General features: G+C 36.8%; 1 protein-coding gene across 4 annotated transcripts in view; it reads left to right on the top strand.

Moving 5' to 3' along the window:
• CDKL5 (cyclin dependent kinase like 5) overlaps nt 1–23,479 on the top strand; it is a 131,078-nt gene that overhangs the window by 78,063 nt on the left and 29,536 nt on the right. For all 4 annotated transcript variants that reach the window (XM_054628320.2, XM_077172685.1, XM_077172696.1 and 1 more), the window contains exons 5-11: nt 831–967; nt 3,908–4,028; nt 5,160–5,219; nt 10,624–10,714; nt 14,940–15,129; nt 18,277–18,357; nt 22,682–22,842. In XM_054628320.2, coding sequence (XP_054484295.2) covers nt 831–967; nt 3,908–4,028; nt 5,160–5,219; nt 10,624–10,714; nt 14,940–15,129; nt 18,277–18,357; nt 22,682–22,842 — 841 coding nt within the window. The remainder of the gene's footprint in view (nt 1–830; nt 968–3,907; nt 4,029–5,159; nt 5,220–10,623; nt 10,715–14,939; nt 15,130–18,276; nt 18,358–22,681; nt 22,843–23,479) is intronic.

The raw sequence follows: 23,479 nt of genomic DNA, 5'->3' as shown, positions 1-23,479 counted from the left end.
TCAGATTTGCTTCACATATCGTTGCTAGTATCCTTTAGAACCTATTTAGTTCAGAGCCCCTTAATGGTAAGCAGTGTATGAAGCATTAGTGAAGCACTCCTCCTTTTTAAACATCTTTCAGACAAGTAAATTGTCAAATCAGTTAAATTAAAACTAAATTTAATTAATGAAACAGGTAGATTTCATGACTCCTTTGAATTAGATTCAAGACTTTGTTGCATCAGTACTTAACTCTACTTCCTCCTGTGGCTGCTGCACTGGTCTGGCATTGCTGAATTTCCTTTGAAAGCCATATGGGGAGCATACAGAACTTCAGTCTTAAAATTTGCCATGGCTTTTGGAAAATAAAATAATTTCAGCATCAAATACATTTATTTGGTATTGGTCAAAGATGAGCTTTGCATTCCAGTGTTCTGCTGAGGACAGCCTTCTCAGTGGTTAATGTGTTTGTTGTGTATTTGTGGGGTATAGCATGTACACACACATGAATGTTTTTTTGAAGCATATTAGTTCCCTTCATAATGAAAAAAGATAGAAACGCAAACAATTTATTTCTTATGACTTTCTCAGCCACAGAAAACCTTTATGGTAGTGATGAGAAATCTGTGAGGGTTGTATAATAAGCACAGTCATCATTTACCTCACTTCCAATGCAGAAGTATGCAAACAGAGGGTCCACGCTGGAAAATAAGCTTTTTTTTTTCTCAGTAGTGTCTAAAACCAGAGAACTTAATCAGTGGTTCAAAATGAATCTTTATAATGCTTTTTACTTGGAGGGTTTGTTTTGTTTTTTAATCAGCTTACTCTGTCACTTTTACTTCACACTCTAGAAAATGAAGAAGTCAAAGAAACCACTTTACGAGAGCTTAAAATGCTTCGCACTTTGAAACAGGAGAACATTGTGGAGCTGAAGGAAGCCTTCAGAAGAAGAGGAAAATTATACTTAGTGTTTGAATATGTGGAAAAAGTGAGTTGAGTTTGTAGTATCCTTGCCACAGTTAAATTATCAGCTTACTAAAAATGTATTTAAAATTGCTTTTTTTTAAAAAAAATTAAGTGCTCCTAATCTCTAAAGAGAAGCAGCAGAAACTTTATTACAATATGTTGTGAGACAGCAACACTGATTACTGGTGTTTTTACGTCATGTCTTGGTATTTATTTTAAAAAGTTCTTCCATTTGTGAATGCCAACATGTTAAAAACTATGCAGACTGGAATACATATGATTTGAAGAAAAATCTCCATCTGAACTCTTTAATCCAGTTTAATTGTAAAGCTGGATAACTGTCTGTTATGTTGTGTAATGAGTCTTGACTTAGTCTTTTAAAACAAGATCATAGACTTTTGACCTTGGAATCTCTTTCAACTTTCTCTACCCTTCCCTGTTAAAAATAGGATTTGTTTGTGTATTTCTGTAACAAGGCCACTATCAATAGTTGCTTAGAGGGATTTGGCAAAGACCACTGTCATTAACTCCAATCCTGACCTCATTTTGAAACTATTCCAAAATTTCTTTAGATTGGCCTACTACTGCCAAGCATCCTGATCTGTTTCCAGGGAGAAACAACCTAGAACAGATTGGTCTTTTGTCATTTTTGCAACCTTCCTGATGAAGGTAGACCTTCCCTCTGAATTCTAACCATTTAGCATTTCTTTATAGAAACACTTAGATGGTATTCAGATACACAGAGTAAAAGAAAATGCAGGTTTAAATATGTCTATAGCCTTCATGAGATACTGTTTTTTTGACTGAAATTTTCATTTAATTTCCTGCCAGTGTGGTGTTGCAGTCTAGCTGAGAGCTAGTCCTCTGCAGTCAATTTTCTCTCATCTAAAAATTTCTCACCTTAAAATGCTGTCTCCTTTACATCAAGTTGACAACTTATTTTGTCATATACCTTGACTACATAATGTGAGGTGACCTATATTAGCCCACAATTTGGCAGAAATCAGTTTTGGTTTTCACCAGCAGATCAGCAATTTCTAATGTGGTGGATCTTACTTGGATCTAACATTCAAAGTTTGTTTCACCCATGTTCATTGTAATTGTTCCAGACACATGAAATATCTTTGATCACATACCAACTTAGAACATATATTTAATTTTCTGTTGTAGTTGACTTGACTAAGCTATCTGGAGAAGTGGGTTGAAAGAGCAGCATAAATAAAAGATATTTAATTGATCTGATAAGGGGTATATATTAAAAAACTGGTTAAGATCAGTAAAAACACCAGGCTGCGATATCTATCATTATTTACATCAGAATAAAAAAATTTTGTAATAAAGATAGGCACCATGTCTAGTTTGTACATAATTTCATTTCTATATTAATGTTCATCTTTCTTTTCAGTTAAACTTTGAAATAAATGAACATTTCTTATTTTCAGGTATCTTAAGTAGTGTCACCCATAGTTTCTTTGAAGACCAGGATGTTTCTGAATTCTTTGGATGAGGGAAAAATAGAAAGAATTAAATAAAATATGGTAGAGTAGACTAATCTTTTGTTTAACTGGTAATGAGCACTATGTGTTCTTCAGGGCATGTTAACTCTGCAATATTGAAATCCAGATGACTTAAATTCACATTTAGTCTAATCTCCTTTATTCATCCTCTCCTTAGTTAATATCTTCATGATTATATCTTCCTGTGTTGATGCTGTTATTTTGTTTTGTATTTGTAACACTAAATTCTTGACTTATCCAGATCCACAGCCTTCTGTGTGGACAAGAATCTAACTAAAATCAATATGGTTTCTTAGCAGAAAATTCCTTCCCTCATATCTGAAGTGCATTTCTAAGAAAACTCATGCTCAAGCACATAAGTTCCAGTATTTACTCTCAAACTGCAAAACTTAGAAATGTTTTGAAATATCATCAAAATCTCTACTGTTCATTTAAACGTCTTTCAAGAAAAACCTCAAAAATTTTACTTTACAGCTAAAGAAAATGTTTGTCAAAGACATGGTAAATTTACTTTTAATGAAAAATCTACAAATGCTCAGATCCATAATTAAATGAGTTGTGTAAGGCAGTATAGCCAAAATACTCCTATTTCAGTGTTCAGTAAATAAGATTTTTTTTCCTCTCTTCAAGTGGGCTGCTGCTGCCCATTATTATTTCAGAAATCAGCATACAAACTTCATTGTACTTCTAATTGTGCAAAATTAGAGACAACTGTTAACATAATGGGAATCTAAGTGTTCTTTTTCAAAGAGGAAATGTACTAGTATAAACAGTAAGTTTAATTTCTTATTTATATCCACAAAATAGTTGATATGGCCATAGTTGCTGTAGTGCCAAGATGTCCAAGATCACTACAACTGATCTGTAGCTATATGATACCCCCTAGGTTTCCATTTATGCCCCTGTGAGGCATTTTTATATCTTGTTACTTCATTTGCACTAAGAGGCTTGTGTTGTTTTACACCCACCCGTATACACATACAGTTGATGATTCATGGTGGCCCTGCATGGTGTCAAAGTGGCAGAATTAACCTAATGAAGAGAGCAGTGTGTTAAACCATTGTTGAATATTTACAAAATGCTTTGATTTGCTAAACTTTTTGTATGGCCTCACACCTGACCTGGTGTTTCTGTTTAAGCAATGTTCTGTAACTAAATGACTCTTCAGGTGTTTCAGGGAAAGTGGTTTGCTGGCAGTCTTTTAAGGATTTATGGTCTATTTGTGGTTCACCTTTTAGGATTATTGTCTTCACAAGTGTTTTCTCCAGAATGAAAACAGCTAGGAGAATGCTTATGATTAAAATTCACTCCTTGAATGCTAAACTACTGATTTTCCATAGCTGAGCTCTTTAGCCCAAATATGTTGCTTCAGAAGGATGAAAGCATGTTGTCTTCCAGCAGCTAGAGTCTAGCTCTTTTAAATGATGTGTCTTTTAAATGTTTAGAATATGCTTGAATTGCTAGAAGAAATGCCAAATGGAGTTCCACCAGAAAAAGTGAAAAGCTACATCTACCAGCTGATTAAAGCAATTCATTGGTGCCATAAGAATGATATTGTTCATAGAGGTAAGTGTGTACTTCTCCACGTGGAATAAGGCCCTTTCTAAAGGGAAACATCTTACAGCTTGAAGTAATTTGCATTTACCATAAATATAAGCAATTGCTTTCTATCAGCAGAAAAAAAAATGTAAATTTGGCTGGGTCTTAAGTCTACTGTATGGCTCCAGGTCATTTTCAAATGAAATTCATCTACACAAAATATTTGCTGTCCACTGACTTTGGGAAATGATAAGCACAGCAGGCTGTAACTGCAGGAACAGACAGTGTCTAAGAAAAAGGATTTCTTTTTAACATTTCATGGCAATCAGTCATTTCACTTTTGAATCTGATAATAGAATATTAGAAGAGAAATAACCTAAAACTAAAAACTTGGTCCCCCATGTTTTACCTCTTGAGGCAGTTCCTCCCAGCTCCCTTGAGTTTCAGCTCTGTATATTTACTTTCTCCCTAAGCTTCAAGCACTTAGAGTACACATCTTGATTAATTACTTCATCTAGTTTTATGTACTTTATCCTGATTCAGTAAAATTTTATTTTGTTTTGTGACTTTGCAAGAGTAACATTTTTAATTAGTATTTCCAATAAGATAAAATCCTCACATAGTGTGCTTTTTATATTTAAGACCAGCACGATTCTGAAAATATTTTTAAAGTGTAATTTGAAAAATGTACTATATGTATAATAGAGGAATGAAAAAAGGGCTTAAAACTGGGCAAGACACTTTTTCTAAAGAAATTACAAGAGGTGGTCAAATGGTCATTATAACTGAAAATGTTGAGCACAACATACTTAATATTTTATTGGTTGACTGGATAGTTGAATATCAGTCCTTTCTTTTATTTTGCAATATGAAAGATGGATATTGGTTTTCTGCCCAGGAATATCTGTAAGCACATTTTATCCTTCCATATTTTGTTGGGAAACACTTTAGAAGACTTCAAAAGGCGGAAAATTAATTCTGCCTGTTCACAAACTGAATTGCTGGAAGCTGTTTCAGCATTTGCTCTTGTAATGCTTCATTTATGATTGCATGAATATCTCTAAATAAGTTATAATGAAATAATATTTGTTGACAAAGTCCAAAATTGAGAGACATTAATAGCTTTTTTTTTTCTTTCCACCCACTCTGATACTTCAGATATCAAGCCAGAGAATCTCTTAATAAGCCACAATGATGTTCTGAAGTTGTGTGACTTTGGTAAGTTTGGAAGATACCTGTTACTTACCCTTTTAAAGAAAATTTCTTGCAATGCAGTTTTGCCTTATTTTGTAAGAGTTCTGCAGTATGTACTGTTTAAAAGTCTTCTAGCAGTCAGAACTGATTACTGCTTCACGTTTGGGGCTAGTATTTTAATTTGAAAGAATTCTGGTCTTAATTTGCATACCCTGTGAAATACCTGTGTTAACATGTCTATAGAAACACTGCATTTCTCTCTTCCTGTATTAGACAAGGTTTCTGCTTCTGACATTGCTGAGGCTCAGCTGATGCCTCAGCTGAGGCATCAGCTCAGATGATGGAGCTGATCAGGAGGCTGGCAAAACTATAGGTTTATCTGGCCTGTGTACTAAAAGATAATTATTACTTGTTCAGTAAAGACACAGTAAACTTGTACTTTCTATGTATTTTTTGAACCATTGGCTTTTGTGGAATGTTATGCATGTAGTTATAGATTCTTTTGTTACCTTAACTAAGGAATCATATGTCCAGCTGTGATTAATGACAGAATGACTGGAGTTCAGGGTCAGAGCTGTACATGTTAGGTTAACTCTGATGTTTTCTGACCCACCAATGCCTGTTTAATGTCAGCTGAAAGGCTTTGAAGAATCATCACCCAAGTACAAGGCAAACTTTGCCCACGTGAGTAATCCAAGATGACAACAGGGCAGAATGTTCCAACAATCTGTATTTTTATATTTTATTCTAAATGCTACATAAACACAGAATAAGATATTGTTCCATCTGAAAAGCCTACAGTTTGGCTTGGTAAATAAAAGCCATTTCCATAGTGTTTCCCCAAGGGCACTTTTCAGTAAGAACAGTTTGAAAGCTGTCATTTCAAACCTCTGCAATTTTGAATGAAAAGAAGAACAGCTAACAAAATAAATGAAAATAGTTTTTAAGGAAGACAAGAAAGGTGTTTGTCATTTGCAGTGCTTATTTCTTTTAATCCTAAAGGCATTTTTGCTTAAACATTCAGAAACAATAACCATTCCAGGAAAAACCTTAGAATATTTGGTCCATGTAAGTTCTTTGAATTCAGTGCCATTTATTCTACAGTGTAAGGTACTGCACAGCTCTGACAGAATGTCAGGATACTCTTTGTGGTGCTCCTGGTGCCTTTGCCTTTCTGGCACCCACAGGCCTCTTGTCTGCACCGCTGTGGTTGCCCTCCCTTACCTTTCACTGATCATCAGGGTGTTGTCCCTGCCAAGCAAACCCCACTGAGGGACCAACCCAGTGCCCTGTGCAGAGCTGAGCAACCAGCACAGGCTGTGCCCTGCACAGTGCACACCCCAGTCTGGGCTACCTCAGCACAAGCAGGAACAGCCAGTGGGAGTAAGGAGCATGAGTGGGTCTTTGTGGGAGCTGTGCACCCCACACATCCTTCCCTAACCTTCCCTCCCTTCCTCCCTCCCTATTTTATTTTGGATGAGGGATGTCCCTGCTTCAAAGTAATGCCATTAGAGTTGTGGCGTCACCTGACAGAACTTGTGTCAACATCCACTGTACAGCAGAATTGCAGGAAAATAAAAAGCCAGACAAATGGTATGGTCGTGTTTTGGACATCAGTTTTTGCACCAGATAGAGATGATGTGAATTCTGCCAGCAGTGGTGCTCTGTGTGGTGTGTTGGCTTGCTCATGCTGTGTGCTCCAGCCATGTTCTCTTTTCTGCTGCTGGAAAAGATGTGCAGTCACAATGTACTCAGAGTGATCAGCATAATATCAAGGCAGGCAAACTGTTACTGGTATTTCTGTGGTTCGTAATGTTCATGTGGATTAGTTTTAATTTTAATTGGCCTTTCAGTTTTAGTTGAATTTAAAATTCTGAGGAACTCTTGTAAGATGGAATCAGTTTTACTTTTTTAGTGTTATTACTAATTGACATAATTACTAGTAGGTTAAGCTGTTACTGTAAAGTACATGTCAGTATGGTGTTAACCACAAGTGTTTCCTGAACGTGCAGAGATTAGGATATAAGGATTTGCCTTGTAGCATGTTATGATATCCTGTCTGACTACCTTGCTTGATTCATGTTTTGGAACACGGGTACGATGTCACATTCCTCACGTGATTACAAATGCAAAGAAAAGGATAATGCATCCCTTTGCAATAGCCCAGTGGACAAAACCAGTTTGAGCAGAAAAGATCATAAATTTTTAACGAGATAATTCTTCATAATCCTTGTGCCATGTGTTCTGTACATACCGTGCTAAATAAAATTGAGATTGGTTGTTGTGTTTGCCTGGACACATGTTGTGTGGGTGTCATTTCTGCCAATAGAAGTGGAAAAAGAGAACAGTACAAAGTGCTGATTACAGGAGATGCATCTGACTGTTGGAAATAATTCAGTTTTCTGACTAGTGTGTTTTGCTTTTTCAACACCAGGGCTTCAAAATTGCTTGTTTTAGCAATCTCTTAATTTCTGTATGGTGTGTAAGCATAGAAATCGTGAAACAAGGGACTGGAAAAGACCTCAAGAAATCCTCTAGTTTTTCCACCTACTCAAAGAAAGGATTAAGAATGTCTGTGTCATTCTTGACAGGTGCTTGCTTAGTATATTCTTAAAATTCTGAATAATAGAGGTTCCCTAGTGTTCCTAGGCATCTATTAAAGTACTTAGATGTCATTAAGATTAGAATGCTTTACCTTATATCTAACTTAAATGTACCTTGTTTCTCTGTAAGAAAGTGACAACCTCCTCCTTTTTTTTTCTTATATCTTTTTCCTTGACATCTCTCCTACCATGTTCTGAGTTGTTTAAAGTCCTTTCCTGAAATTTCTGATTTTGCTTTTTTCTTTCTGCAGCATGATGCCTTTGCAAATGCTGTTGTTTTCATAGTTGCTGTCACCCAAATCTCCTCCTATCTTCATCTTCTAATCTGTTCCTGCTTGCTGTTTAGAGTTGATCTAATCTCCCCAGCTTCCTTCTCTTATTTCTATATTCCTGATACCTCAGCACAATTGGGGAGAAGGAAAAGTAAGCAAACTCCATCATAACCAGAACTAATTGTTCCCATAGAAAGATGTGTGTTCCTGAACTGTTAGTTCTGCCCATAGTCTTTCTGCATGGTGTCATGGGGTCAGAGCAAATTTAATCTATAGAAGGCATCACCTGACAGTAAAGAGGTGACACTGAAGCTCACGATGATAACTTTGCTTTCTGTCTTGCCACATCAAATCCATGCTGCTCCTGGCCTATAAAGTTGGGGGTTGATTTTTCAGGCTACATTAGCTGTTTCTGGACATAATAGCTCCTGTCTGTGACCAAGTTCGGATGGACTGGCCTGGAAGGAGGAGGATGAAACTTTCACCTGTTTATTCTTCTGATGCACAGGAGCTCATGTGCTATCAGATCCATGTGTTACATCAGCACATGTATTTATTTCTATTATGTGACAACCTTTTTCCTTTCTTCCCCTCCCCCTTTCAGCCTGGGGTTTCCCACATTTTGACTGTCCCATTTCTTTGGTGTAGCTCCTGATTATCTTCCCTCTGTTCTTTAAACACATGAATGAAAGATTTTCCACTGCCAAGATTAATCAGATAAATTGTAATTTGAAACAGAAATGGGGCTGCCTAAGCAGTTCTAAATATAGTAATATTTCAAAATTCAATCAATACCCATGTTGGAAGTTAAAAAACAATCAATTCCAGCTTTTCTGCAGCAGCACCAGTTATGTTCATTGGACTTTATGGGAACAGATATGAATTCTTATGTTTGAATATGTTTGAATCCATTCCTCATCATACTCATCCCATCTTTTAGTTTATTAGCACTTGAAGTTAGAGGTATCTTGCAAAAAGTAACAGCTGTAACCTATGTCATTAACAAATTTATAATTGTTTTCTATGGTCACTAGTCTAATAATAATAATAATAATAATAGTCTGCATCCAAAATTTTACTTCATCTTGTAGTAAATTAGTATTCGACAGGGGTGAGTGGAATTGGGCTTCTTCACACTAAGCTTTACACTTTCAGAATACTAAAAACCATTTTAAATCTTTTTAAATTACAACCTTATAAAACATAATTGAATGGAAAAGGCAATTTTGGCAGCTTCTGCACAGGAACTCAGATATAAAGAAAAACATCTATTGCATTTAAGTAGGACTTACTGAGTCAGTAAATAAAGATATGCCTTATTCTTCTGCAACACAGGAATTTTTACTATTTCTTCATTGTTCATGCAATAATGGAAAGATTTACAGTGATTTCACTGAAGGGAATTTTGAACTGTGTTTTAATGCCACATCCCAATAAGAAAGCATCTTGGAAATGCTGCTTCTGCATTTCAGTCCCAAAAGTTTGTCTCACTTTGAGCTTTAGTGAGGAACTGACACCTGTGGAGCCTTGCTGCTGAGATCTGTCTGTACTGTGTCACCCAATTGTTAATTATTTATTTGAAAACAGTAAGACTTGATACTTCTTGAAAATAGTGCCAATATCTGTCCTGGACTACTTCTACATGAAAAATTCAGTAACATTATTGTGGTGCTTGGCTGACTTTTAATGAATGGAGGAGAATAAAAATAAAAGTTCAAATTATTCCTACAAATGGATATTCCAGACACTTTTCTGTCAGCCAGTGGTCATAATTGTACACCTTAGGACAGTAGGGAATTTTTAGTACAATTGCAAATAAGTATACGTTTTAATTTTTTTTTTAAATTCTTAACAAAATTATGTGGATAAAGAAGTTAATTTGGATATGCTTTCTGATCCTAATTCGTTAAGAACTTTGTTGTGAATGTGATGCTAAAGCAGTTGATAAGCCAAAACATGTGGAGTGAGCCAAGTGCAGATACAAACAGTATTGCTGGTTTTCCTAGACCTCCTGCATTTTACAGTTTTGAGGAGATGACCATTTTCCTTGCCAAGCCCGGGAGGCAGTGTCCTTAGATGAGAATAATATGTTGTTTTTTCACCAGTTTAAAAAATCAAAGACAGTAGTAGTTACCAGAAGAGTCTAGTACACATGCATGTGTAATGTTTCTAAAGTTATGAATCTTCTGCAAACAGCACCTCAGTGAAATGTAGTGTCATATTTCAATAGCTGACATGGCATACTGCCAGTTAACTTTTATCAGCCTGTTTTGATTACATGACAGCATACAGAGTAATAGCAAAACCCTACTGACTTGTGAGATAGTACACAAGTAAGGGAGTCAATAAAGCAGACATGCTGACTTTCACTGTTGTATCAATAAAAGCTTGCATTTCAGTAGGCAAGCAGTTGTTGGAGGCATCATTCTGCAGCAGGGGTTGTAAACAATTTGCTTCTATATAAATAGACATGACCTCTTCTGCCAAAATCAGTGGTGATGCAGGTATTGTTTTGAAAATGGGATACAATCTTTCTCACTGTTTCTCCGACAGGCTTTGCTCGGAATCTCTCTGAAGGAAGCAATGCTAACTATACAGAATACGTGGCTACCAGATGGTACCGCTCACCTGAACTCCTGCTTGGGTAAGAACACTTTGAGAACTGCCATAATAAACCTCTACTGATTCTATAGGGGTTTTCAGCACCTTTTGTAAGCTTTGCCTGTGGAGAACTGAGTTTGATTTAAAGGCAAGGTTTCAAGAGCTTCCAGATTTTCATTAATTTTTGTTCATTTCCAGTAAGTCAGTATGAGTCATCAACATATTGACCTGTCTTGAGCTGAGCAGTGTTTACCTGACCAAAATATTAGGCTGAATTATAAAAGATGTACTTCCAGCTCCTGCACCCCATTTCCAGTTCTTTCAGAAGAGGATTCCATGGTAGTCCTCTAGCCTGGAATGTTCATCAGCCTATGCCTGTGGACATCACATAGCAATGGCAGTACAGCTTTCACAATGCAACATTCCTAGTTATCTTCATCCTTTGTGTCAGAACTATATTAGGAAGAAATTTTTTTGCTCAGAGGTGGTGAGGCTCTGAACAGGTTGCCCAGAGAAGCTGTGGGTGCCCCATCCCTGGCAGTGTCAAGACCAAGTTGAATGGGGCTCTGAACATCCTGATCTAGTGGAAGGTGTCCCTGCCCAGATGAGGGGGATTGGAATGAAATGATCTTCAATGGTCCCTTCCAACCTAAAACTTTCTATGATTCTGTGCTTTGGTTTTCATTTGTAGTTGCTCTTTGCCAGCACTGCTGAAGTCACTCAAAAGGAAGGTGCTAGATTTTTACTAGTTAGGAAGAATTTATTGAAGGAGGCTGTATGAATCATTTTAATAAAGCACTGAGAAGTTAGCATTGCATTGACTGCAAAAGTATTAGTTACATGAGTAGCCTCAGCCAGAAAATTTACTATTCCTCCTTTATTGATCTGTAAAATGAGCATTTTAGTACCTCACAAAGTAAAACAGATTTTGAGATACTAAATGAACAAATTCATCATATACTAAATTAACAATTTCAAGGGCAAAGGAAGAGGAAAAAAAAATGGAGATCTGTGATTTGTGATCTTCCCATTACAGTCAAGTTAAACAGAGCATTAATCTAAACTACGTGAACGCTCTCCCAGAATACAATTCCAATATACAGTGCATGTGTATTTATATATATATATTCTTAAAACAAGTAACTGTTAGCCACAGGATGACTCTAAACATTTCTAGTCACTTCTAAGAGTCTTTAAGCCCATGTTAAGTGCTCCTGGGAAACAAGCCTTTATTGGAACATTTGATTAACACTGAGCTAGATATTTTTTGAACAGGTGAATAATTAAGTAATAATTACTCTGTCAATAAAGTCATCCCAGTGTTCCCAGAGCTGTGCTGATCTTAATCAAATTTGTTGGCAGTTGTTTTCTTATGTGCATAATAGTATCTTAAAGTTGCTATTAAAAAACTCTAAGCTCAATTTTTCATGTTTTGGAGAAAACAGTAAAGCTTCTCGTGAAGTGTGTATGTACATTTATAAGTATAAACAAAAGACTTGGAAAAATAGCATAAATTTTGACCTTTTTAGATACAAACAATTTTTTTCTGTCTCTAGTAGTAATGAGTATTTAGGAGGAAAGACATGAAAAGCTTGACAGACATAGTATTAGTCTGACCTGCATTTTCTGAAGCTGTTTTGTTGGCAGAGGAAATTTAGCATGAATTATGTCTGTTTGTAGTTGACTAAATCTGTTTGATTAGCTTCTAGAGAAAGGGGGGGATTTGTGTATTTAATGTTTCAATTGTGCTGGTGTGTGTTTTTAAAGCCAAGTTTTTCTGGCAAAGTGATGCCTGTTTCTTGGCAATTCTCTTCTGTTTCCCAGGCATTCATCTTTCCCATTCCCCCTTTCCTTACATTTACCAAATTTTTATAAGCATGTAGTACTCAGAAATCTTCACAGGTTTATTAACTACATTCAGTTTAACAAATACAGTTTTACTTTTTCAATTTTGAAAATGTGTCCCAGAGAGGTTTTTGTTTAGTGATAACATTCAAGACTTAAATTTCAGGAGACGAAAGAAATTGCTCCATAATTATTCACAGAACATCTAAAATCTACTCATTTTGGAGAGCCTCAGGTAACTACTGTTAGTGGAGTACTCTGTACCCTTTGATGACAAACTATTGCTAAAAGCCAGTAGATTTTAAAGCATGCTAAATTACTAGATGAAAACATGTTTTGGAGAATCTAATATGTTCAGGCATAGACTGTGTAGTGCTTCTCAGGTATGGTCTGTCTGTGCTATAGGAGTTATTTTCATTTGTTCAGCCATGTCACTCTTGCATTTTTTTGTCTGCTGTGATCTGACCAGACTGATCCTGACAATCAGCAGAAAAGAAGTCTCGAGTTTTCCTTTTCAAATAACAACACTGCAGTTTGTGCTGCCTTAAGAAATGGCTGTTTTCTGATTTGCTTGTTTGACTACAGACTAAATAGTGAAAAGTTGTTAACTTTTAGTAGTTCAACTTCCTTTGTTCTTGAGAGCAAGGAAAGGTAATGGTCCATTCCTCAAAGGAGTTTTAGCCCATCCCTCAGTTGTAACCCCAGCTTGTTCTACAGTACCCCAGTCTACAGCAACCTTTTCCCCATTTCACATTTTAGTGGAGAAAACTGTGTATTAAAGGAGTTGCAAGCAAAGATGTATTTGGGTTTTTGTCATAATAAAAGGGGAAGATTTTTACCTGTACTCTCACTGTTTTGCCTACAGAGCCTTGGCTTTGGAGTCCATTTTTTGCCTGTGTTGCCTTGTGCACTGGGAAGGAAAACTGGGCCTTACTTTGAGTCATTCTGACCTCATGGGTGGGTTGGACTAGCAGCACCCTAAAAGGGTCAAACACTGAGTCTCAGCAAATCCACAGGGAGCCACTGTGCAGGATTATGAACCCCAAACAAATGATGAGCCCCACTGAGCAGTAGTGGTACCTGAGGAATTGTGATATGGTCTGCTTTGCCTCTGGTGGTTCTCTGTTGCAGTCTCTTCCAGTGGGGCAAACCTTTGATTTTGGGGTGATTGTTGTGAGAGAACTACAGTGTCTCATGGCACATTCTCTAAGTGGTTCTTGAAGTTTTGGTGCCTTACTTCAGCTTTCCCAGCTGCCATAGAGTCCTGCAGCAGTTTCACTTTGGCTATTGTCCAGCTAGAAATGCTTTCTCACCTTCACCTAAAGGGTTTACTGTTCCTCTGCCAAGTGTCCTCCCCACAAGTGAAGTAAATAATCATGAGCAGTCAAATCAATGGGGAAGAGTCAAACTATATATATATATATATTTTTTTTTTTTTTTAGTTTGAGGATGTTCTTTCTCTAAACATCATTATCAGCAATATAAGGAAGGAGTGAAAGACATAGATTTAGGATAGGATTTGTCACCTGCAACTCTTGGTGCTGTCTTACTCCAGAAAAAGGCAAGCCAGCTGTAATTTAAATCTCTTGAAACAGAGTTTGAGTTACTGGATTAAAAGTTTCAAAAAGAAGAGACTCACTGAAATATGTTTTCAGTTCAATCTTTGTTCCAGATTTTTTGTTTTATATGCCTTTCTTTGACATGAAAAGCATTCTCCAGTCATTTTGTTCAAAATCTAAACATTTGAAAGGCATTATTGGAATAATATGGGTATTTACAAATTTTTTTTACAAATTCAACAAGCAACAATCTGGGTGTATACAAAAGAGCTCTCCCCAAACCCCAGCCTGTGGCTTTGCTCCCAGACAGGAATTTATGATGTTTTCATTGCTTCCTCACTTGTTTTTTCTATCAAATAGTTTTCAGGAGAACTCTGTTTTCTTGCTAATTATATTTTTTGTGTATAAATGCTGAAATAAAGATTTCCTATAATTTCTGTTCTCCCAGTGGCCAGACCCAGAATGCCCATCCACCTATTAAGCACAATCAAACAAGAGATGTAATGCAGGAACAGAGTGCAGGCATGAGCTCTAGAGAGAAGGGAAGTTAGTGGTAGTTTAACTGTGAGTGGAGAATGCTTTGTAGTCAAAAAGGTTATTCTTGTGTGCAAGATTTTTCAAAAAGAACAAGGTTCCTGGGGGCACTTGAGAATCCATCTCCTGCCTTTTCAAGCAGTGATAGATACATCAGGAAATCTAGGGCAGAAACAGAGGGCTTGGTTTTTGAGGTAGTTTGCTTAATAATAAAGTTTGTTTTTCTGTGTTGTGAGGAGGAGTGCCATGGGAAATACGGCCAATGAATTGAAGCAGCTCAGTAGGAAGGCAGTGGCAGCGGGTAACAAACATTCTCTTTTTGCTTGGCAGAGCCCCTTATGGCAAGGCTGTGGATATGTGGTCTGTAGGCTGCATCCTGGGGGAGCTGAGCGACGGGCAGCCGCTGTTCCCTGGCGAGAGTGAGATTGACCAGCTCTTCACCATTCAGAAGGTGCTGGGCCCACTGCCAGCCGAGCAGATGAAGCTCTTCTACAGCAACCCACGCTTCCATGGCTTGCGGGTAAGGGAAAGCTTTGTTCTTTTTTCTCATTTTTCTTATTTACTTGTGTGAAGTGCTGCAAAGGTTCTTTACATTTGCGTTGTGCGTTATCTGCTGCCTACGTTTCTGGGTAAGTATAGGATGTAGAGATTATAAAGCATTCATAAGTCAAAGTAAAATTCTGATTACACCAGAAGTGAGTTTTGTAAGTATATTTGTTTTCTTGTTAAAAGTTGTTTAAAGATTTTCTTTCATTTCTTAGATATTTTTGGTATGCAGTTTACCTCTTATACCCAATCTAACATTGCCCTGCCAGGTTTGCACTGGAAAGTTTAGTGGCAAAGCTCTGTAAGGTCAGGATGTGGAAAATTCAGGACTGTTCTTTATAAGCTATTTTGTTGGGAAAATCAGAGCTGTAGATGCTACTACCATGGCAGGAGAGCTTTTTGCCTTTTCACTTACATTCCTGGGGAGTTTATGTAAGTCTCTTGAGTAAAAAAGCTCTTCCTACTGACAGCATTGTTCTCTTCAGGGGTTTGCCAATATAATATAATGACAGAGACTCACTTGTGTGAAGATCTACCCAAGCTGGGATATGCAATATGGCAAAATACCAGTATCAATAAATAAGTATTAGCTCTGTTACTTTTAACAGTACCTGATCAGTGATTGTACTCATGTTTCCTTGTAATTCAGTTTTGGTTGTCCTTTCTTTATTGATGAATGTTGCTTGGAAAGGTGAGTTTATGATCTTGGTAATATTCGGAAATCAGTAGTGGAAATCATATGAAGAGACATATGAAGGTTTTAGGAGACCTGATCTGTGCTAAAGACTCAAGATTTGAGTTTTACTCTGAGAAAGAGAAAATGTGAGAATGTGAAAGGGAAGGAATGGGGACCTAGTTCTGTTAAAGCATGTTCAAAGTTGCCACAAATTTGTTTTAGCTAACAGTGATAAGAAAAGAGTTGGCTTAAGGTGTTAGGGTATTTATTTTAGGTATAAGAATAACTGATTCTGAAGAGATTTTGTTGAAGTTTGTAGACCCTTCAAGAGTGGAGGGTTTAAAAAAAATTATTAGACAAGTATTTCTTGCAAGGTCCTGTTTGTATTTCATCCTGTTTAAAACAGTGAGTTGGATGATGTTTTTGTATGAGAAATTTATAACCCCTTCTCAGGAAAACAACACTTCAAAAATTGTGAGTCAAATAAATTACTGCCTCTTCAACATCATTTTACAGCATTTCTGATTGTGAAGTGTAATCTTGTTTGGATAAATGCTCTGTGATGTCTTAAGATGAAATATCTTTGTTTTGTAGCTTTAAAATACAATAATTCAAGAAGACAGCACAGACCTAATGTGATTAGCACAAGGCTCAGAGTTATGAGTCTCTGTTCTCATCCTGGATCAGTGGTTTAGTGCTTGGCCTCAGACATGTTCCTGCCTTCTTAGTCCCATCTGTAACGTCAGGATGCTGCTGATGTGGACAGGGCCATATGGCTCCTCACTGAGAGTATTTTTTAGAATTGAAGTAAAGTCTGAATAATGGCTTAAAAATCAAAAAAACTACAAAAATTATTTGTTTGAAATATTATATTTATCAGTTAATTTGTGGGAAAAAATTATCCTGTGCTATAAGACAGCCTTAAAAGTACATTTTTTCTGAATGGAGCTTAATTTTCTGAATGTAGTGCTTAATAGTGAAAGATTTTCTGTTGCAGAGCAGATAGTAGGTATGCTGTGATCAAGCCAATTATTACTTACAAGCTGGATTTGGTGCTGGATATTCTCAAGATAGAAACTAGCCCATGATGTGAAATTTTTTTATATGTTTAGACTTTGTGAATTTCTATATTACCCTAAGTGAATAGTACCATATTGTAAAATAGGATTAAAAAATTCTCTTCAAAACAGCATGGATCCAAACACAGATTTGCAAACTTGTCTTTTCTTTCTACTCATATCCTCCATATATATGTATATAACACAGTTTTCCTTGCTCCTGAGGTTTAGGGAGTATTTAATGATCTCTCTTCAATTCTTTTGGAAAACATCCAGGGTATGTTGAAGACATAAGGAAGTAAAATAATATGGTATCAGAAACTACCAATAGGCTCATGACTTTACAGAAAATTGTGAGTGGCAATGTAGGGATATAAATATTTGTTCTACCAATAAGTTACATAAGGAATGTGAACAATTACAGTGACAAGCCACTGGTGCTTTGCATGGCTTTGGCACATTTTCCTGTTTCCCTAATCATTCTAGATATAAAAACTTCTTTATGATTGTCACTCCACAGGAAGACACAAACATTTTACAATTTGATTTATGTTAAAATTGGAGGAAGCGTGGAAGCCTTGTTTTACCCAAGCTACTGTTGAGGATCAATATAGCAGACTTAGACTTTAAAAAATTCTCAATTATTAGTAAACCACTTCAAAATAAAGCAAAGTCAAAAGAAAAATACAGAGACTATTTAGGAATAAAAGCATTCAAACTAATTTTCTTCCATTTTTCTTCAAAGTTCACAAAATATAATTCATGAAAAGTAACGCTGGTACAACTAATGGATGCCCCCAGCAGTGTGCACTGCTTCTCATGGTGTTGCCAGCAGCATGACCACAGCAGTAACCCTGAAACTCAAGTCCTTGAGCTTTTGCCTTTTTTCACTAAAAATACTTGGGAATTGTTCGTTCATGTTTAGTATTATGTTAATGTTTTGTATTATTTAGTAATGTTTAGTTTAATGTTTAGTATTATGAATGAGTAGTACTGTATTTGCACTCTCAAATTATCTCTGAGCTATTTTTAACCTTTTTTTAAAATAAATATGTTACTTATGTTAGTTCTGAATCTATTTTAAACCTCCTGTCAATCATAGTGCCACAAAAAAAATATTAGGTTGATTATTTCTCACTTGAGAATGACTTCTTGGCTGCCCTAACAATCAAGAATACTTTTTTTGGTTGACTAGATGCTTACCACACATCTAGAATTATTTGTTTCACTATAATATTTTATAGTTTTCATAAACAACTAAATTTTTCAGTGCTTAGGATTCCCATTAATTACATGTCTTGATTCACTAGTTTCCATTTTTTTAAACATTGTATTCATGCATTACCTTGTTTACATGATCAGTATATTTACAGTGTATTTTTTACAGTTTCCAGCAGTCAATCATCCACAGTCTTTAGAGAGAAGATACTTGGGAATTTTAAGTGGTGTATTGCTTGATCTTATGAAGGTAGGAAAATGTCTTTTTTTCTCTGTCTGTGATATGTAAGAAAATACATAAGTCACTTTTTACCTTTTTTCTTACATAATGCATCTTAGAAGGACTTTATAAACTCCATTTTGAGATATTTTGATTCCACCATTGCTTGTAGTAAGGCTTTGTATTTCCTAGGAATCAGGAAAATATCCCTTGCAAATGCCAGGAGAGTCTGTTCAATTTTAACTGATTCGATAAAGAATATGCGGCCCAGACAAAGCATCATCACCATCCTTTGCAGGGTTGTGTATCCACACTGACATCCATGCACTGACTGCTGGGTGTGATCATATTTAGATACATCCACAGAGTATTGGGCTACCCTGAGCTGTTTTTCATTTGTTGTTGGGTAAGAGTGAGGATGTGGACAGTTGCCAAAAACAAAGTTGACACACAGGAGTTCTGGGTTTTTATCCAAACTCTTAATCTGCTTGCTATCAGCTGTACATGGTGTATATGTTAGTTTACTCTTTAGTCCTGTTTTGGAACAAGTCAGCTAGTTACACATGGCCAAACTAGGTTACAGTCCTGGGAGTTCTTCTTAGGGGGATCAGGAGAAGCTCATTCCCCACAAAAACATTGGGCTTTGCATTTGTGCCATGTTCCTGGGTGTGGAACACGTGTTGTTGTCCTCAATACTGTACTATAAAAACACTCTCATGGTGAGCTGCAGTACAACCCTCACATCATTTCATCCCCAGTGAGCTGAAGAAAGAAGTCATAGTATCCAAAATTAGGTTTATAATCATAGAACCACCAAAGAATTAAAGGCAATATGGGACACGCATGAAGCGTGGATATGGCTAATCAACTCTGAATGAATTGTGTGATCCCAAACCCCTCTGCACCAGTTGTCTTGGAAAGCAAAGATGCTTTGGGAAATACTTGGGTGTTTACTTGCTTTTAGTAGTATTGCTGTAGCCAGCAGAAATCCACCAAATTTGCTCTACTCTTCTTCAACACAGCCAGTTCAAATCCCTTTGATCTCCTTGCCTTATGAAGAGAGTCAGCATGGCTTTTATCTTGGTTTCAAGGAGTCTGCAATATGTTACACTCCAGTGCATATAATTACTTGTTCTGGTATTATACTTTCTCCTCTATTTTCTAATTCACAGAAACTTTTTTTCATAGTTAGCTGTAGCTCAAGATCTGGTAGTATATATTGCAGAACGGAAATTTCAAGATCAGTCTTAAGACTATTGTTACATGTACTGGGGGAGGGTTTATTTTCATTTTATCCTAAATTTTATGTAGTATCTCAGTGTCTTTTAAGTTCTTTTGATATGATTTAAAAGTTGCAAAGATGTGAAATGAAGTACTTGAGTTTTAGGGAAGCGCAGGTTTCCAAGTAATTTCATTCTTTCATCTTTTCTGTTGATGTTTCTGCCTACAAGGTGGGAAAGGTTAGGAATTCTGTAGAGGGGATATTTTGTGTTCGATCTGCATTTCTTAATTCAAGAATTGGAACCTTGTTAAGCAATGTGCAGATGCCTACAAGGAGAGAACAGAAGGGACTTGTGGTCAAGTTGCATGTTGCAAATGCTGCACATACTTTGTTGTGTGCCTGTCTCTTCTGCAGACAAGGGACACTCTGACACATGTCCACACTTGTTGTGCTCTTCATTACCTGCATTCCCAGGGACCTCAGGTCAGATTACTAGATTACTGAATAACCCACACTTCAATTTATGCCAACTGAAGTAGGGAGTTATTAACATATATCTATTTAGAGAGCATTTCTGGACTAGATTAATGATGAGGCACCAATTTGACCTTGTTGCTTTGTTGTTGCTCCAGACCTCTGCTCTCCTTCTCAAGTCATGCTGGTTTGCAAGTATTAGGGAGTTAGGAACTGGTTTTGCATGTTATGACTTGGGAAAAAAAAGACATTGAGACTCTCTTCTTTATATCATCTGCCATTCAATTGTCTCTGCCACTCAGCACCAGACATGCATTTCCTCTGAGCTGTTTGCTAAAGAGAATACTTGTAGAAACCTTTCTTTTTACCCTTGGTTTTCTTCACTTGCCTTAGCTGGACTTTAGATTTGTGCTAATACACTGCTTTTATAGTCCATCTTTGTATCCTGTCCTTACTCTGGTTCTCATCCACTCCTGTTTTGCATTTTTGTTTATTAGGAAATTCCCTGTTTAGCCAACCTGAATCTCTGACAAAGATTGTGGTCTTCTGTACAGTAAGATGCTTTGTTCCTGAACTCAAAATAAATTTTCCATAAAAATCAATGGCTGTCCTGGACATCTTTCCTCTTATGGTAGTTTTTCAGGAGACTATGCCTGGTAATTCCTTATAGAAAATGGAATTTGATTTCCTGAAGTCCTGGGTCTTATCTCTGATGTTTATCTTCCCACCTCTTCTTTCAGTCCTATCTGTAATCATCCTTTAGTTGCTACAGCTCAGAGTGTCTTCTGTGATCAGATTTCTCACCAGTACTTTACTGCTGTTGAGCAGCAGCTTGAGTAAACTGAGGTCCCCTCCTTGTCTAATTTGTCTCTCCAGCAGCTGCACTAGGAAATTTCCACCAACTGAGTCTAGAAATCTCCTGGAGCATGTACACAGGCTGGGTGTCAGGATAGCTGAAGTCTGCTGGGAGGATGAGGATCTGTGACCAGGAAGCATTTTTTTTTGGTGTTATAGAGAGTTTTCCTCTTCATCACTTTCATGCTCTTCAGTGCATTGTTGTTAACAAACTCCCATCATAACATGCCAAATGTTGCTTTCCCTTCTAATCCTGACCTAGAGATTGTCCATGGATAAACCTTTTGTTCCATGCTGACATTGGATATGATCCAGGAAGCCAATTTTATGGAGTGTCACTCTTCTCCCTGTCCATCCCCTTCCATCTGAGACCAGTTGTACCCATCAGTGACCAAGCCTCAGCCATGAGCCCAGTCCCACTACTTCTCTGTGATTCCAGGCAGATTCCCAGCCTTGTGATAACCTATGGACTTCCAGGTCTCCTTGCTTGTCATCCAGCCTGTGTAAGGTAGTGTACAGGCACTTGTGAGAAGCCTCTGGACATCCTCTCTCCTGAGGGGGAATGTAGGAATCACATGCAGCCTCCTCGTCCTACTCATGTTTGTTCAGCCTTTTGAGCCACTGTAGTGATGAGGATCAGAAAAAAAGGGGAAAAGAAGTTGTTAATCATTCAGTACAGTGTGTGAGAAGGAAAGGTGCTGCATACTGTATGACCAAACTGCATAGGAGTTTGGTTTGCCACTTGCCTTGTTTCCTGAGCATTTTCCATTTTGAAGTGCAGGGGTCCTGTGAAGGGAAAGCCAGTTTGTGGTCGAGTGGCTGAATGTGTGTGTGTGTGTGTGTGTGTGTGTGTGTGTGTTTATGCATGTGCATGCATAGACACACATTGATTTCTTCTCTCTTAAATACATACAACCCTTAAGAAGCAGCTGGTTTTTTACTTAATAGCCATTCAAACTTTTAACCTTGCTAACAGTCATGCATGTTTGAATATTCCAGTGTAAACTCTGTATTGCTCCTTTCCTGCAAGAAACCTTTCAAACTTCCCAAAAATACTCAAGCTCCTGTTTTCAAGTTTTGTGATTAAATATTTTCTACGTGTCAGAAAGTGTCCTTATTTAGAATCACAACTGATCTAACAATTATAAGGCAAGTGTTATTCTGAATGTATTGTAAACAATTTAGAGAATTCTTTGAAAATACGGGTGGACTTGAACTCTATAAGCTAAAAACAGAACTCTTTTATTTGTGTATTTTTAAAAATACTAAATGTTAAAATAATGTTTATTTTTGCCTAAGAATGTTCCCATATAGTTGTTTTGTTTGTTTGTAAAGCTTGTTTCATTGCAGCGTTTTATTACTGGTAAATTTAATATTTTTGATTCAAAACAATGTTGTAAGGTTTATCCTGAAAAATATCTTCAAAATACATATACTTAAAACATATATAGATATATATAAAACATATTTTAAAAATTTTAAATATCTTTGTATTTTAAACATACTATCATATACGTGTACATAAAATTATATACATATAACACATATGGTGTTATATAAATAAACACATATGTGTTTATTTTGTATCAAATGTAGTTTAATGCAGCATGAAATTATTCTAGCAGTGACATCTAATCACAGAACTCTGGAGATTATAAAATTACCCAGTAATGTTCTTTATTTTGTTGTGGGGTTTTTTTTGTTTTAGTTTGGTTTTGTTTTTTTGTTTTGGTTTCTGGGGGTTTTTTTTGCTACTGTAAATACAGATACTAACATTTAAACTTTGGGATTTGTTTTTCAAAGAACTTACTGAAGCTAGATCCAGCAGATAGATATTTGACAGAACAATGTTTGAACCACCCTTCGTTTCAAACCCAAAGACTCTTGGATCGCTGTGGCAGTTCACCTTCACGGTCAGCTAAGAGAAAACCCTACCATGCAGACAGCAACACTTTATCTAACAGGTAAATGTAGTCTTGTCACTGTTACCACTGACATTTGCTCTGCCAGTGAGTGAGTTGTTGTCGTGCTCACACACAGCAGCACCTACAAGAAAAGGGGCTGTTTGGCAGCTTAGGCACAGACATGTGTGCTGTTCTGTGTTGCCTCACTGAATAAAGGAAGCAGACAGAGTATTTACAGCTACACAAGCTGAAATTTTTGCTTACTTTCTGCATCAGACTGCATGCATCTTAAAAAAAAAAGAGACAATGTTGAAGCCATTTCTATATATGACAAAGAAAAATAATTGGCTGATCCACCTTAAAAAATGTTAGCCTTTTTCTTGAACAATAGGAATTTTGTGGCTTGGAAGATGCCCAAGATTCCAAACGAATGCTCTTTTCTTTGGAATGCTACCACTGCTGTATATGTACAAATCTGTCCAAGATTTTGATATTTAAAAGCTTAAAGTTCACACAGATTTGTAGCAGCTCAATGTCCTGAAAATTGTGCACATTGATCACATTCCAAATTGGAGATGAACAGAATTTTGTCTGCAGTTGCAGTTGTGGATCGTGTCTAGTCTATTTGACCTCAGACTCATAGCAGGATTTGTTTGCTCAGTGACTCCCTTGCTGGACCCACATAGCTTGAGAGAAG

This window comes from Agelaius phoeniceus, chromosome 2, assembly GCF_051311805.1.
Source record: "Agelaius phoeniceus isolate bAgePho1 chromosome 2, bAgePho1.hap1, whole genome shotgun sequence".
NCBI classification, from domain to species: domain Eukaryota; kingdom Metazoa; phylum Chordata; class Aves; order Passeriformes; family Icteridae; genus Agelaius; species Agelaius phoeniceus.
This window is presented reverse-complemented; position numbering and strand designations above follow the sequence as displayed.